Raw genomic sequence first — 14491 nt, forward strand, 5'->3', positions numbered from 1 at the left:
GAACATGCAGATAAATGTGAAAAAAGAAAATGAAATTCACCTTCAAATTCCTGCCCTTAAAATAATATTTTAAATGTATTTCTATGCATATAAGATTCATTAAGGTCAGGCACGGTGGCTCGTGCCTATAATCCCAGAACTTTTGGGAGGTCAAGACGGGAGGATCACCTCAGGTCAGGAGCTGGAGACCAACCTGGCCAACATGGTGAAACCCCGTCTCTAATAAAAATACAAAAAATTAACAGGGGGTGGTGGTGTGCACCTATTATAATCCCAGCTACTCGGGATGCTGAGGCAGGAGAAAATTGTTTGAACCCAGGAGGTGGAGGTTGCAGTGAGCCAAGATTGCATCACTGCACTCCAGCCCGGGCAACAAGAGCAAACCTGCATCTCAAAAAAAAAAAAATAGATTCATTAAGTGTTTCCACATCTTATCTCATCTCCCTGGCTTCCGGGAATTGGTATCTCAACCTAATATGTGCATTACTTCACTTAAAATATATTGTGGGCTGGGCATGGTGGCACACACCTGTAATCCCAGCACTTTGGGAGGCCAAAGTGGGTGGATTACCTGAGGTCGGGAGTTTAAGACCAGTCTGACCAACATGGCGAAACCCTGTCTCTACTAAAAATACAAAAATTAGCGAGGCTTGGTAGCACATACCTGTAATCCCAGTTACTAGGGAGGCTGAGGCAGGAGAATTGCTTGAACCTGGGAGCCGGAGGTTGCAGTGAGCCGAGATAGTGCCATTGCATTCCAGCCCAGATGACACTGCAAGACTCTGTCTCAAAAAAAAAAAAGTATTATGACACATAGCCATGTAGAGGACCTCTCCTGACTGAACTGGCATTCATGTTACCTGAGGACTGAGAGTTCTTAGAGACACCTCGTGGGTAGCGGTGAAGGAGAGACCCAGGGAGGGGCAGCATCTGAGCTTCCTTCCCTTGTCTCCTAATCCCCGTTTCAGCCAATAAGCTCTGCTTTTAACCCCCTTCTTTAAGCTATACATATATCATATATGTATATATGATATATATATATGCTGTGTGTGTGTGTGTGTGTGTGTGTGTATGTATTGGGCTTTATGTAGTAGTTGAATTTTTTTTTAAAAGGTTTTACTAGTTTACCTCACCTCTCTCAGTCTACACATAGCTATTTGAGGCAATCTTACGTTCACAAAAAATTACTTGCTAGGTTGGAAAGAACTGTAGGGTAGATCTAGTCCCTTCCTTATTTTACAAATGAAAAAAATTAAAACTCAAAAAGATGAATGCTAATGCCACATAAGCAGTATTGAGCCAGGCCAGTGTGCACATTTTTTTTTTTTTTTTTTTTTTTTTTGAGATGGAGTCTCGCTCTGTCACCCATGCTGGAATGTAGTGGCACAGTCTTGGCTCACTGCAAGCTCCACCTCCCGAGTTCACACCATTCTCCTGCCTCATCAGCCTCCCGAGTAGCTGGGACAGGCACCTGCCACCATGCCCGGCTAATTTTTTGTGTTTTTAGTAGAGACGGGGTTTCACTGTATTAGCCAGGATGGTCTCGATCTCCTGACCTCTTGATCCACCCGCCTCAGCCTCCCAAAGTGCTGGGATTACAGGCATGAGCCCACGCCCGGCCATGTTTTGTTTCTTGATGTGACTGTTTACCAGGCCAATTCACTGCATTTACCAAGTTACCAAAAACTCATTTCTTCTAAGTATTCATGTGATTTTGGTTATTTATATTAAATGGGACAATGTTAAGTGTTTCTGTAAATTCTTTCAGCTTTTAGTTAAAAGTTTTCATTTTGTCTTTGTAGCAATATTTTAATTTGCTGAATTTTGTTGAAAGCTAAAGAACACGCAAAGGTTAGACTTCCAAGGATTATATTTAATGTGCAGAAAAAATATATTTCATGATTAGAAACTAAGATTTCAGGCCAAGATTAGTACCCCATATCTGATACATATTCATCATAAAAAAAGACATTGCTGAGCAAGGACCCAAAGCATCCATATCAGTGTGAAGTGCAGAAATGCTGGTTTCCAGCTGCTCAAAATACATAAAATTAAGACTGATGTGCACGTGAGACATATATAAAGGAGCAGCTTAGAAAATACCTGAAGACCAGAAAAAACCAAAATAACTTCCATAAACCTGCAAAAAAACCCAAAAGTAGCCCAAACAATCCTTTTGCATGTGAAATACAGAAATAAAAATTTTTCAGTGCTAGAAACACAAAATCAAGATTATGAGAATGGTTAAGGTTTGAAAGAATAGGAGATTCTATTCAAGAGGGTTGCCAAAATAATTCTGCCACAGCTGTTAAAACTAGTCCATCCTGTATGCATTGCTATAACTTTTATAAATAGCTCAAAGAAATCGGTTCTTATAAATTGGTAAGTTTAGCAAATTGGCCACTTGGAAATCTAGACTTTTAGGAAATTGATTTTCGATAAATCAGTGTGCTGTTCTCTACTGTTCTCCCTGCCTCGAGAGCAAATATTATTGCCTGAAAGCGTTCATAGGAAGAAACTCATTGATCTATAGACATCAAGCACATGTTACAAAGCATTCAGGCCCTGGTGAGGGAAATCTTGATGGCTGCTGTTATTGTTGGTGGGAGAGGAAGGCTGGATGTGCGGTGAGCATTTGTTGAATTATTGTAGAGTTAAAATGATATCCTTTCTCTACATTATCATTAGCCTTCCCCTGCTTCAGAATTCCACCCATCTAAATAAAATCCACTTAGGTTTCTAAGACATGTTCACCTAAAAGCAACAAAGTAAAAGGGCTGTGGGGCTGGACAAAGAATGCATGACTGACTGTGCACATTGCCTTCCTCTTTTTCTGTCGGGTTGAGGGCATTACCTTTCTCTCATTAATTCAGTACTTTTGGGTACCATCTCGACTTTACACTAGACTTTCCAACTCTGTCTCTCTAGGAATGTGATTTCTGGGCATGGTCTATGTTTCACAAAATTTCCTTGGAATCTTTTTAATGGCATTCCTGAGCCCTCCCTCCATCCTTCCCCGTCTTCCCTCTGTCCCCACCTGAGTTGATACTGGACTCTTACCTCTTCACATTTACCTGTGCCACAGGGTATTTCAGGAGTGACATGAAGACACGTGTCATTACTATGTCATGCCAATGAAAAGAAGATGCTCCCTGGGAGAGATAGGAAGAGGGGAGATTTAATCTTCCCATCTTTTAAACCATGGGTTTCTGACCCCAGGTTAATCTGTATGGACAACCAAGGCAGTGTTCTCAAGTGTTTAATTATTACTTTGGATTTCTAACTGCTTAGCCACGCAGTTTTGAAGCATCCCCTGGTAGGTATTTTTTGTTGCATGAGGAAACATCTTCATCATAAAGATATTGCTTGCAGCATTCGACTGTCCTTCCAAATGCTTTCTATTACAAAGAAAAAACAATACTGAAGGCATGAATTCAGTGATGTCTCCCGCTGGACCACTTGAAATCTTTATTTTCACCTTTGCAGGGGGCTGCAGCCAACCCGGAGAATGAGGACCAGCAGCAAAGGCTGAGAGAAGCTGCAGAAGGCCTCCGGGTAGCAACCAACGCAGCTGCCCAGAATGCTATTAAGAAAAAAATTGTCAACCGACTGGAGGTCAGGAAAGAGGCTGGCTTCCTGGGATGCCCATCTTAAATTGCAAAGAGTTATTTGAAAAGATAGTTGAATTAACAAGGTGTTGCCCATGTAAAGAAAGCCAAGTCAAGGTTGTTTGACTTCAAACATCATTGTTTGAAGGTTTGAGTACTATAAAAGCATTGACTCCATTGGAAAAAGCTGCTTCTGTAAGCTCGAATCCTTTCTAACGTTCAAGAATAGAATTTAGATTCTTTTCAGGAGGAACCGGATTATTTTTTTTCTAGCATTAAAGGATATACACATTCAAGAAGGATCTTTTGCTGAAAATATTTATATTCTGTTGGAGTCAGTGACTTTGTCAGGACTTCCCATAGGAAATATGAACTTCGGAGATTAGGCTTGGGTGGAGAGGTATAGAAGGGAGTGAAATATATTTGTTATTTTTTGAAGTAATTATTCTGAAAAAGAAAGTTAAAATAGTAATAGGCACAGACTATGTTTTAAAAAAAAAAGTTTATCCTACAAATGCACACAGGAGAACCTTACACTGAAATTTGAGAGTTTGGAAGCTGAGACCTTTGCCTGTGTACTGGGAAGTCCCTCCATATGCAGTCTGCTAGATTCTGGAAGAAAAGTAACGTTGTTGTTCTTGGAAAAAGACGAGGATAAATCCAATTAAGTGCCCTGGTGGGAAAGTCTCAGCATTTTGGAACTAAGGCTTTTGAGTACTGAGAGAGCACCAGCATTTGTGCTTGACACAGAACCATCTATGCTGCTTGTGGAAGATTTTTTTTCCAAAAACATTTAGACTTGGTACAGCTTGTCAGTGTCATTATGATCTTGGGATCATCCCTTTTGTTTTTGCGAAAGACAAATGAACTTCAAAGCTTGAGCTTTCAAGCATGCCTGTGTTTGTCACTTGTCTCAGAGGATGTCAACACAAGGAAGATAGTGTGTTGTGAGATTAGGGTCATCACTGGTTTTAAAAGACAAAGCCTGCTCTTTGGAGTTCTTTTAGAGCAACAAACCTATCCTGACTCTGTGGTGGAAGTGACCTGTAGAACATGCATGTGTGTTGCATATGCAGACCCTGACTCATCTATCACTCATCTGCAGGTTGCAGCCAAGCAGGCCGCAGCAGCAGCCACACAGACCATTGCTGCCTCCCAGAATGCAGCTGTTTCCAACAAGAACCCTGCGGCCCAGCAGCAGCTGGTTCAGAGTTGCAAGGTGAGGTTCCAGTGCACAGAGAGCCAGATCAGCTGCAGATGACCCTGATAACGTTAGAACGCCAAGTCCCCTGATAATTCAGTAAAGACAGATTATCCAAGCTTCTAATCCAGTTTGTCCCAGTTCCCATGTTCCAGGTGTATACACGTCTGGTTTTTGTCCATTAAGTGGATGGCCTGTGTTTGGAAGGAAAGTATGATTTTCTCCCAGCATTGTCTTACTTTTGTCCACAGTTTTCTTTTCAAGAGACTGAACCAAAGAGGATCGATGACGAGGCCATTTTAGGGCTCTGAAATAGGAAGGAAGTGTTGAGTTTCCAGAGTGGCCTTTCTTTGAGAGGCAGGACTTTGAATTCAGCCTTGCTCCCTGGAGCAGGGTTGATTTCCTGCTTTCTAGTAATTGCACCTCAAGGATTTATTTCATCCCGTCTAGCCTCTGTGACTGTGCTTTGGTGCTTTTTGCCGTTGCCCTTATGTCTCTATTCTTCTGACACCTGGGCCTTGATGCTAAGTTGAGCCCAGTTTACTACAAAAGGGACAGTAAACACTCTTGTTGGTTTCTCTAAGAGCCCAGGGAGTTGACTTCCCCAGGGCTCCTCTGAATTGTGGCAGACACAAAATTCAGTTGCAGAGCCACTGCCCACATGTGGGTGGCACGTCTGGCTGGTATGTCTTAGAAGTATTTGCAGCTAGCCGTGGTAGCTGGCTGGGAGGCATACCTGTCTGTGCTGGGGTTATGAGAGCCAACTGCACCCTCTCTCCTTCTTCAAGTCTCTGCCAAATGATTCACATTTGTGAGGGGTGCCACTGCTGCCACTTCAGAAATGGCTTTACTTCTGATAGAGCCCTCTATTCTTGAATCTGAATTCTCTGAGGCCAGCCCTGCTGCTGTTGTGGACTGAATGCACTCCAGGAAGAAAAGCCTCAGTGACATAGTAGGGTCCTGGGCTGGTGTCCTTCGGTCCTGTGTGGATAGCGAAGGGGTCTTGCTGAGAGTGAGGGCATCTGCTGTGGGGGAGTTTGCTTCCTTTGGGTCCTCAGTTCAGCTGCCAGCAGGGGTGAAAACTTCCTTCTCTGGGAGCATGTGCAGCTCACATGCAGGGACATGCCACCAGATGAGTGAGACCTCTCATCCCTCTTCTGCAGAGAGACTGAAGATACTAGGTGTCGAGTGTCACTACCAGGAAATGAAAGGATTGAGATGAAGAGGGGAGAGTGGAGCAAATGACTAGAACTAGCAGAACTAGCAGTCCTAAAGGGGGCCTAAAATCCTTGGAAACATGTTTTTAACCTGTGCTGGAGCAGTCCTAGAAAAATATGTTCCCAGGCCAGTATGCCCTGGGCACCTTTATCTGCAGTGATAGCCACAGTGCTGTGGCCTCTGAGAGCCTCGTTAAGCAGAGAAGGACGTGTGGGCACAGAAAGGAAGTGTGGACAGAACACAGAGAAAGTAAAAGGCTCGTCTCCCAAGATACCGTAGGAGCCCGTTACTGTACAGCAGCCCTGCCTCACAGAATGCTGCGTCTCTCTCCTTTCCCCTGGCTTTGGGCTTTCCAGCTTGAGAATGAGAAGTCCTTCTTAGAGAAAGAGGGGCCATGGCAACACAAAGGCTGATGCACAGAATGCGTGCTTGCAAAGTAAGAAGCCAAAGAACTTACATGCACGGGTATCCAAGTATTTCCCTCACCTTCTGAACATGGGGCCATATGACTTCAGTTTACCACCGGTGAATCGTGTAGATCCTTTGATTCTAGGTTTGTAATGGCAGTGAGCCAGATGGTGTGAGTTGCAGCTAAGGAAATTCTTTTAGGCCTCATCATAGACAATCATCTTCAAAGGAATGTATTGAGACCTCCAGTACCACAGGGTAGAGTGTGTGTAGAGAAAATGCCCAGAAAATGGGATTCAGTGTTGATAAGGACCCAGCTGGCTTAATGTGCAGTGTCATTCCAAGGCCTGGGGCTGGTGTCCCCTGGGAGTGGATGGCACATCCAAAAAGCGCTCTTGAGTCATGTTTTAGCTTCTTTGGATGATCCCACCATTCTAGCCATGCTGTTTTCATTTCCTTGCCTTCTGCAGGCAGTGGCTGATCACATCCCTCAACTGGTCCAGGGAGTGAGGGGGAGCCAAGCTCAAACCGAAGACCTGAGTGCCCAGCTGGCTCTCATCATCTCCAGCCAGAACTTCCTCCAGGTAACAGGGCCGTGGTCACCTTGGGCTCACTCAGAGCCCTCGTCTGGGCAGGGGCTGCCCTTTAAGGAGAGGAGTTAATGAATTCCACAGCCTCAGCTAAGTCTTTGCAGTAGGCAGGGCTTGAAGGCCTCTTCTTTACCTTTTCAGTTTCAGGAGAAGTGGGTTCAGCTTGGCAAAGCAAAATGCTGATATGCAGGGAAATTGCCCTGGGGAGATGGCATATGATCCATTTTCCTCAGGATTATCATATGTATTTCTCTTCAAAGAGAAGAAAACATGTAAAAAGTTGCAGGTTGTGATGAACAGCCTAGGAATAGGTATTCCTTTAGGTTTTTGTTTGCAGAGATCCTAATGTCATTATTCATGGACCGGGGAAAGAAGTGTGAAGTGCATCTTCTCCAGAGATGTGATCGTTCTCTGTGGCAATTGTACAGTTAGTATTGTCAGTCTCTTTGGGGTGAAGAAGGGTAGATTCATTTTAAGGAAAATAAAATAAACAAAAATACTAAGTTGCGGAAAAATTCCCCTTTATGTGCTTCTTATATTCAAATGTCTCTACTTTAGCAGCACTTTTTCTCAACTTAAAAGCAGTTGATATGATGAGGTGGGTCAGTTCTGCATCCCTTTCTAGTTGAACTGATAGTTGTAGGACCCCGCGATACATCTGTTTGGTTCATTTTTCAAGTTGTATAACTCTAACATGCAGAAATAAAACGTGAAAGGTTTGATGTATCTCCTCATACTTTACATACATATGCAACACAGGTATGTATGTGTGTGTGTGTATGTGTGTATATATTCTTTTAAATTGGTATTCATTGTATATAGGCCCTTTGTGTTTTTCATCTAACATATGAGTGTTTATGATTTTGAATAATCTGTTATATGACTGTACTCAACTTTTCTCTCATCATTGGACGTACAGGTTTTCAGTTTTTTGCCATCGTGAATAAGGTGATAAAAATCTTTATGTGCTCAAGTCTTTGTTCTCTTCTTGAACTCCTGGAGAGAGGATTGCAAATAACTTATTTTTATCTTTGGGACATTGCAATTTATGATGTGGACAAGGCATTTCTCTCTTCATTTGAGAGGGGAGAGAGCCTGGAGCTAGTTGTGGGTGCTGTCTCCACCCTGGCAAGATTGTAGGACATTAAGACAGAGCGGTGTAGACGTGTTCCTGGTTCTACTCTGTCCCTGCCCTTGTTTTCCCTTTTTATTTTGTTCTTTTAACTTTGCTATTATAGATAGATCTTTACAAGAAAAAGGGAAGGTTGAAAATAAGTAGAAATTGAATTGACAGATCAAAACGTTTGTACATTTTAAACTTCATGTTATAAAACTCCTGTTCCAGGAGGTTGAACAAATCTAAATTTACAACTTAGCAGTAATATGGAGCGTGCTTTTAAATACATCTTTTATGAAATTGGGGATTAAGGTTTTAAGAAAACGTGTATGTTTTTGCCAGTTTGCTCTGTAAAACTATTTTTGTTTGGTTTTGCATTTCTCTGATATTCAAAATGTTAAACACTTTTCATAAGTTTGTTATTTTTTATTATGCAAAATTATCTTCTTATGCTTTTTGTATACTCGTGGTAGCTTTTATAAGTATTAATTATTTAAATATTAAAAATATTAACTTTTGTCCTTAATATTTATGCTCTGGCACTTGTTGCAACTTTTCTAAGTATAGTTTTATAGCATATATATTAAAAGTCTTAAAAGTATGTATACTCTTTGATCCAGAAATTATACTTTTAAAAATTTATACAAAAAATATTATAAATGTGTACAGATTTAGCTACAAAGCTGTTTATCATACCATTGTTTATTAAATTGGAAAGAATGGAAACACGCCCAACAACAGAGAATTGAGAAATGGCAATAGATGCATATATTGGAATATTGTATAGCTATTTAAAAGGTAGGATATGTGAGACAAGGAGATTGTGAAATAGAGTAAACAGTATGATCTTATTTTTGAAAATATATGTACATGCGCATAGGTATCCATTCACTGGCGAAATTATTTTGCTTTGGGAGATGTGAGGTCATGTTAGCTCATGTTAGTTATGTCTTCATTTTCCTAAGCAGTCTTTTGGGAGTATGTGTGACTCAGAATGAAGAGCTATTCTGAGAAATACAGTGAAACCTATTTGGTAAGGAACTCTCTTTGAAATCTGTTTTAAATGAGAATTTCAAGCCACTATTCTAATTTTGCCTTTTCTACCCTCCATGACACCTCCTTTTTTCTTTTTTTAAACATTCCTAGAATGTACTGCCCTAGAGTATCTGGCTTGAGGTGGCAGTTTGGGAGTAGGGGACGAGTTGTTTAATATTCCTCTTTTTTTAGGACAAAATCAGTTCTGACTGCTGTGGAGACATCGCTGCTTGGGTCTCTCCTCTCTACCTCTTGCCGCCCAGGAGCCGTCTTACTTTCTTTTCATCTCTCTATAGCCTGGAAGCAAGATGGTGTCCTCTGCCAAAGCCGCAGTGCCCACCGTGAGTGACCAGGCCGCAGCCATGCAGCTGAGCCAGTGTGCCAAGAACCTGGCCACCAGCTTGGCGGAGCTGCGTACCGCCTCGCAGAAGGCAAGTGGAGCATGTCACAGGGGTTAGCTTGTCAGGAAGGGAGCTGGGGTGGCATGGGTACCACCCAGGGCCTGAACACTGCTGAACCTATTTCTTGGCAGAGTTGTCTGTGCCACTTGTATGACTGTTAAAGATGCCCCTGTGGGTTGGCTTTTATTGCATTAAGCCACTATCTCCCAGACTTACTATTCACTTTTTGGTTTCAGATGCCTTTTGTTGAACTATCTTGAGTTGCATACTTCCTCCTCCTCCTCCCATATCCTGGGACAAGCAGTGGTCCATTTTTCACAGTCTTAGGGGAGAATGGTAGCCATCAGTGTCTCAGTGCCAGCTAAATTGTGGTCCAGAATAAGTGATCATATATTCCAGGTGTCATCTTGTGAACTTAATAACAAATTATATAGGCAGAAAATCTATTTTGAAGGGTCATCTTTGTTATCTTTTTTGCCCTGGAATGTTTTCACATCTTACATGGAAGCATTCACCTTAACAAGGTCCTAAGGAGAACAGAGTTGAGGACTGAAAGAATTTCTGTCTCTGGAGCATATTAATTACCAAAGGGCCTCATTTACTACTCATGTTTGATGTGGTATTAGCATCAAGTTCTAGCATGAATTCACTTTTCTTCATTGTAGCAATCCCTTTATAGAAACAAGCAGGCTCATAAATTGGTGAGAGAAGAAGGTAGAAGCTGACTTGAATTCTTAATATGAGGAGTACGCTACACTGCCAAATAAAAATATCCAGAGCTTTAGACTATATCCAATAAAAAAGTTATTTTGACCTATGTTTCTCAAAGAGAGCTCCTGGTACTGTCTACACTGGAATCACCTGGGGATGCTTATTAGACTGCACATCCCTGGGCCTCACCTCTGAGAAACCAGATTAGAATTTCTGGTCATAGAGCCTGAACATCCGCATTTTCACAAGCTTCTTTGCCGAGTCTGAGACACACACCAACATTGAACCACACTGCTCCAGAGCAGTGATCCCTAAAGTAGGACTCAAGCAAGACTGTCCATTGGGTACAGGAAGACACTGTGAAAACTTGTACATATATATGTGTGTGTGTGTGCGCGCGTGTGTGTATATATATGTTTTGTTTTGTTTTTTTTTTTTGGAGACAGGGTCTTGCCCTGTTGCCCAGACTGGAGTGCAGTGGTGCAATCATGTCTCACTGTAACCTCGATCTGCTGAACTTAAGCAGTCTCCCACCTCAGCCACTTGAGTAGCTGGACCACTGTCATGTGCCACCACATTTGATTAATTTTTTTTGTTTGTGTTTTTTTTTATTTTTAGAGATGAGATTTCATCATCTTTCCCAGGCTGGTCTCGAACTCCTGAGCTCAAGTGATCCTCCCACCTAAGCCTCCCAAAGTGTTAGAATTACAGGCATGAGCCACTGCACCCAGCAATATTTTTTAATATGTAGCATAAGGATTAAGAGTGCAGGCTCTAATCCCAGCACTTTGGGAGGCCGAGGTGGGTGGGTTGCTTGAGTCCAGGAGTTCAAGACCAGCCTGATCAACATGGTGAAACCCCATCTCTACTAAAAATACAAAAATTAGCCGGGTGTGGTGGTGCATGCCCATAGTTCCAGCTACTTGGGAGGCTGAGGCATGAGAATCACTTGAACCCAGGAGACAAAGGTTGCAGTGTGCCAAGACCATGCCACTGCACTCTAGCCTGGGCAACAGAGTGAGACTCTGTCTCCCAAAAAAAAAAAAAAAAAAAAAAAAAAAAGGTGCAGGCTCTGGAATCAGACTGTCATTGACTAATTTTGTGACTTAGACAAGTTAGTTAACCTCTCTGTGCCTCAGTTTCCTTCTTGAGTAATACTGGCACAGAAATCAATTGGTATTTATTTCTGCTGTTATTACTATTATCTAAAAATGGAAAGAAATGAAAATATACCAGTATTTAGTGTACTAATCAATAATTACGTTTATATAATTATATATGCATGCGTATATTGAGGGATGGAATCAAAGCATTTGGAGATCAGTATTATAGATGACCAAGAGATAAAGTAGTTTTCATAAATCACTAAGGAAAAAATAGTTTGTAATCTTCGGTACAGAAAAGTAATGATTTATAATCTAGAAATTTGTAAAGAGAAGCAATAAAGTTGACATAGACTTGCCCCCAGAGTCCTGGGTGGGTTCATTTGTTCATTCACTGCATCTTTTCCATGCCTCTGTGTACACACATGGCTGTGCTAGGTGCCCTACCTCTAGAAGTCAGCCACAGTGAAAATAAATGATCCACTGAGTCTAAGAGGCCAGTGCATTTCAGATAAGGGTCACTTCTGGAACACTTACTATATCTAGTTATCAGACATACATAATTGATGGTTTAAGGAAGTTAAGAGTAAGGTTCTAACTGAGGATGATTTTGTTCTTAAAAATACTTGCTTTCCTTGCTCCTCCTACTGGATTTGGAGAATCACTGGGTATATCCAGAAAGGCATTTTATAGGTTGCAAAAGTGTTGGGGACACTTTTCCGAAGCATACTGGGTACACATATTCCCAACTCTATTGACAGGCCCATGAAGCCTGTGGTCCGATGGAAATCGATTCAGCTCTGAATACGGTGCAGACACTTAAGAATGAACTGCAGGATGCCAAGATGGCGGCCGTGGAGAGCCAGCTGAAGCCACTTCCAGGCGAAACGGTGAGCTGTTAGAGCCAGCTGGGGTGCAGGTGTACCTTTTGTTATGATGTTAAATTATTTGTTGTTAGGGTGTTTGCTAAATGTCACAGCATGTTGAGAAGTTTCTAACCCTGTGGCCTTTTTCTGTAAAGAATGCCCAGGGCAGCTGGAGGAACTAGGTTTGGAGTTAGGAGTGCTGGCTTCTATACTCAGCTGTATCATCAACTAGCTCTGCACACGTTTCATATCCCCTCTGTGTCTCAAGTATTTTATCTACAAAATGGGTAGCAATGAGGCTATCATGATACACATAGAAAAGATTATCAACAATCATTTAAAAAAAAAACATTTACTTAATGCAAAGCGCTAGGATGGACAACGACAAAGTGCGTCCATACAGGAAAGCCATACTGCAAATGGAATAATGGCCCTAGAGACCTACTGTGGTCGTATTACCACACCTCCTCATGCTTATGTCAGAGTTTTGTTGGCTAAAACTTTAGCAGTCCTCCTCATTTGTATGTACTTTTTCACATGACTGAACATTGCTAGTAAAATACCACCATGTATTAAGCATCTGTGAAGCACTGTACACACACAGTCTAGTTTATCGTGATAGTAACTTTCATGAACAAGTTTTATTAACCCCGTTTACAGGTGAGAAACGCAGGGGCACAGTTTGTCACTGTTTTGTCCAATGTTATCTGCCAGTTAGGAGCAGAACCACAGTTTGAATTTGATTCAAAGCAGAACAGATTTGCAGGACTCTAAAACCTGTGCTTTTGAGAGCTTCTGGCTCCTTGAATGAACTGAAGACTTTTAGAATGTAAAGGGGACTTCAGGAGCATCTAATGCACCATAGAACAATGCCTGGTACATAGAAAGCACTCAGAAAATGTGTGTTAAATCAAGTTCCCCTAATTGTACAAAAGAAGAAACTCAGGTTCAGAGAGGTTAAGTCATTTAACTTAGGTCACCCAGTTAATGACAGAGTTGGGATTGCCTTCTGGGCCCACAGCTTTGCAAAGTAGTCCGGAAGTCTCTTTGCAAAGTCCTATACCCCAGGGAGTGCAAGAGAGACTGGCATGACATGTAATTCCACCTTTACATAGAGCATAGACCAGTCAGTTAGAATGTAGGAAAACATCATGAATTTTTAAAGAAATTGCTCTAATAAAGTCTGTATTGTGTCATAACATATTGTTTGCTATAATAGACCAGGCTCTATTTTTATTGGAAAGCACTGCCTCTCCTGGAAAACATGTTGCAAGGTTTAAAATGCATTTGTTCTCTGCTGCCTTTTTGTACTCTCGCAGTATACCTAGAAATTCTCTTCCAAAACCTCATCTAGTAATCAAATAATTGTCCATACCCTAGGCCTTTACTGACTTCGTTCCCTGAATTTTTTATTCAGTTTACAAAGCAAAGTAACATGCTGTTCATGGGAAGCAAGCACTGTGCCCATTTTCATAATGTCATTTACCACTCCAACCCTCTATTTCTATTGCATTTCCTTTCAGTTGGAACTCCTCAAAGTATAATGATCAAATTGAACAATGTTAATGGTCTCACATGCCAGGAAGGTGGTGCAGCTGGATGTCTGCCCACTTCCTGCCCAGCCATAATTAATTCTCGCTAAGGATTTGTTGCAGACTTTCTAAATTAGCTTCTAAAGGCATAATACTAATAGCTACCATTTGTTGAGAGCTTACATTAATTCTCTGAAAACCTGAGCCTAGATATTATGATCTCCTCAGGAAACTGAGGCTTGGAGAGGCTCAGTAATTTACTCAATCTCATGCTAGTAATTGGGAGGGGAGGGAGCAGGGGGCAGGGATTTGCACCCAGATTTGTTTGTTCTAAAGCTCGGGCTCCTTCTCCTATACCACCCTGCTGCAGCTTAGTGCCATTGGTGGGAAAGAGCTAGGGCTCAAAGTTTGATCTGCATGACTTTTCTAAATTATGCTAAGACCTCAGCAGACGTTCTTTTCCTCCTTGAATATTCTTATAGCTGGAAAAATGTGCTCAGGACCTGGGAAGCACATCCAAGGCAGTGGGCTCTTCCATGGCGCAGCTGCTGACCTGTGCTGCTCAAGGCAACGAACACTACACAGGTGAGACCCACACTCTTCATGCCTCTGTGGTCAGCTGCAGACCACTGGGCGTAGCAGGGGAGGAGAAGGAGAATGTTCATTCCTTGGACAATACACATGCAATTTTTCCCCCAGCA

General features: G+C 41.9%; 1 protein-coding gene across 1 annotated transcript in view; it reads left to right on the plus strand.

Annotated features, from left to right (window-relative positions):
* LOC116268521 (talin-2-like) overlaps nucleotides 1-14491 on the plus strand; it is a 253145-nt gene that overhangs the window by 121153 nt on the left and 117501 nt on the right. The window contains exons 21-26 of the mRNA XM_031662038.1: nucleotides 3487-3615; nucleotides 4714-4827; nucleotides 6906-7019; nucleotides 9474-9608; nucleotides 12154-12282; nucleotides 14273-14375. Of these exons, the coding sequence (XP_031517898.1) occupies nucleotides 3487-3615; nucleotides 4714-4827; nucleotides 6906-7019; nucleotides 9474-9608; nucleotides 12154-12282; nucleotides 14273-14375 (724 nt within the window). The remainder of the gene's footprint in view (nucleotides 1-3486; nucleotides 3616-4713; nucleotides 4828-6905; nucleotides 7020-9473; nucleotides 9609-12153; nucleotides 12283-14272; nucleotides 14376-14491) is intronic.

Source organism: Papio anubis, unplaced genomic scaffold (genome assembly GCF_008728515.1).
Source record: "Papio anubis isolate 15944 unplaced genomic scaffold, Panubis1.0 scaffold36, whole genome shotgun sequence".
Lineage (NCBI taxonomy): Eukaryota > Metazoa > Chordata > Mammalia > Primates > Cercopithecidae > Papio > Papio anubis.